General features: G+C 47.7%; 1 protein-coding gene across 1 annotated transcript; it reads right to left on the bottom strand.

Annotated features, from left to right (window-relative positions):
- Positions 1–1,169: 1,169 nt before the first annotated feature.
- Positions 1,170–1,824, bottom strand: LOC123079692 (histone H2B.5). The gene has a single exon (XM_044502492.1). The coding sequence runs from the start codon at positions 1,721–1,723 to the stop codon at positions 1,313–1,315; it is 411 nt and encodes a 136-aa protein (XP_044358427.1). The 5' UTR covers positions 1,724–1,824; the 3' UTR covers positions 1,170–1,312.
- Positions 1,825–2,252: the final 428 nt, after the last annotated feature.

Raw genomic sequence — 2,252 nt, forward strand, 5'->3', positions numbered from 1 at the left:
CTTCCTCAGTTGGCAGCAAATACAACATACTGCTAGAATTAAATCAAGACCTACGTCAAAGGTGTATTCAACGAAATCTTCAAAGGTAGAAGCACAAGGTTCAGAACAAAACAGAAAAATTGTTCTGCAGATCACAGAGTTAAAATAACTGACGTCTTCTTAACTGAAACTTCCTACTCCCACTGTAAAACGTCTTATATTTGTTTACAAAGGGAGTATACAGTAGAGCTGGACTTTCAGGGTGCTAATTGGTTTGAATCTGCCAATGTTTTCTTTTTCAAACTATTGTCGTACAGGGCTAGAAATTCATCGTGTTTAAGGATAATAAAATCGTTCGAATCAAACTTATTGCAGAGTAGCATATTAAGCTACAGGGATGACCAAAATATCATCTGTATTCCTCAAGAAGTAGACATTTCAGCACTGGGTTGGATTGTATACAGAATCACTAGAATACGGCTGGCTTTCTGAATTTTCTAATGAGTAAGTTGTTTTAAGCTCGCAATGAGATCTTGCCCCTGAAAACAAAATTCAGTATAAAGTTACCAAATATGACCAAATAACAACTTCCCATATATAATCTGTACATCTCCCAACCTCAGTTGGCAGCCAATCATCTCATCAAATGAATTCTACAGCAAACCAAGCATAGTATAGCATATCAACAGAATTAAATCAAGACATACGTCAACGTGAATTCAACGCAATCTTCAAAAGGCAGAAGCACATTCGGAATTTAAAAAATTGTCCGAACAGATCGCAGAGTTATAAAATTCAGACAACTGAATTCTGAAACTTCCTAGAGTACGGCTTGACTTCTAGAACTCTTAGAATGAGAATAAGTTAATGGCGTTAAAAGCTCGGAATGAAATACTAACCCTGAAAATAAAATTCAGTAAGAAGTTAACAAATCAAGTTACAAACTTTCCACCTGTAGAACAATCTGTAGCTGACTGCATCTACACAAGGAAAAATAAGGACCTGCGCCAAGAGTTTACTCAACCATGTAGTACGGCACAAGCAAAAGGTCAACTTTCCCGAGCAGCTTAATCAAACATGGCAGGATCAAAAAATAAAATTACCAGAGCAGCTTACACAACCATGGAGGTTTGCTTCAACGAAATCATCCAAGTTAAGAGGAGAAAGTTAAATTGCTGAAGCAAGGCACGTTTGTAACAACCACTGAATGATTCATTGATTTAGCAAATCTGACTCATTTTTACACTGTCTGTAAAGGGGAATCTAACCCCCTATGATTGACGACATGCGAACATTCGGAACAAAGCGAATAAGAGATTCAGGCGACGGCAATCTAAGAGGAGGTGAACTTGGTGACGGCCTTGGTGCCCTCGGAGACGGCGTGCTTGGCGAGCTCGCCGGGGAGGACGAGGCGCACGGCGGTCTGGATCTCCCGGGAGGTGATGGTGGGCTTCTTGTTGTAGCGGGCGAGCTTGGCCGACTCGCCGGCGAGCTTCTCGAAGATGTCGTTGATGAAGGAGTTCATGATGGACATGGCCTTGGAGGAGATGCCGATGTCGGGGTGCACCTGCTTGAGCACCTTGAAGATGTAGATCTTGTACGTCTCGACGCTCTTCTTGGCCTTCTTCTTCTTCTTGTCGGCGCCGCCGTCCTTGCCGGGCACGCGCTTCTCGGCCTTGGGCTTCTTCTCCGTCTCCACCGGCTTCTTCTCCGCGGCGGGCTTCTTCTCGGCCTTGGGCGCCATGGCTGTTTCGAGCGGGGAGGAGGAGACGAGAGATCGGATTTGGGGGCGCAAGGTGGGAGGACTGGAGGATTTGCGTTGGGCTTCGAGGTGTTGGTTTCCGGGGGCGGGGCGCTGGGGATATATAGGGTTGCGGGGAGCGACCTGACTGGCGGAGAGGGTTGCGGTCCGGATCGGTGACGTGGCGGAGTAATGGGGCGTTGGATTTGATGGACGGACAGATTTGGGCGCGGTGACGGGGTGGATCCGCGTGGGGACGCGTGACCTCGCTGTTCCGCGGTGGGTTTAGAGCATCTACAGCCGTTCGGCCCCCAGGGCGCCGAAAAACTGCACCCTGGGGGCGAGCCGGCGCTAGTTCGGCCCCTAGGGCGGCCTAGCTCCCAGCCACGGCCCCAGGCGCCCCCAGCCTTGGCAAATTCAAACGTAGTTCATTCCCGCGTCCAAAAATAAACGCCACAATCCGGCGATCAAGCGGTGATCGGCGATTGATGAAAAGTTCGGCGTACAAAAATCAGAACAGAAACGCGCATCA

The sequence above is a fragment of the Triticum aestivum genome, chromosome 3D (genome assembly GCF_018294505.1).
Source record: "Triticum aestivum cultivar Chinese Spring chromosome 3D, IWGSC CS RefSeq v2.1, whole genome shotgun sequence".
In the NCBI taxonomy this organism is placed as follows: domain Eukaryota; kingdom Viridiplantae; phylum Streptophyta; class Magnoliopsida; order Poales; family Poaceae; genus Triticum; species Triticum aestivum.

Coding starts and splice junctions, on each gene's coding strand:
- LOC123079692 (XM_044502492.1), bottom strand. CDS start 1,723: ATGGCGCCCAAGGCCGAGAAGAAGCCCGCCGCGGAGAAGAAGCCGGTG.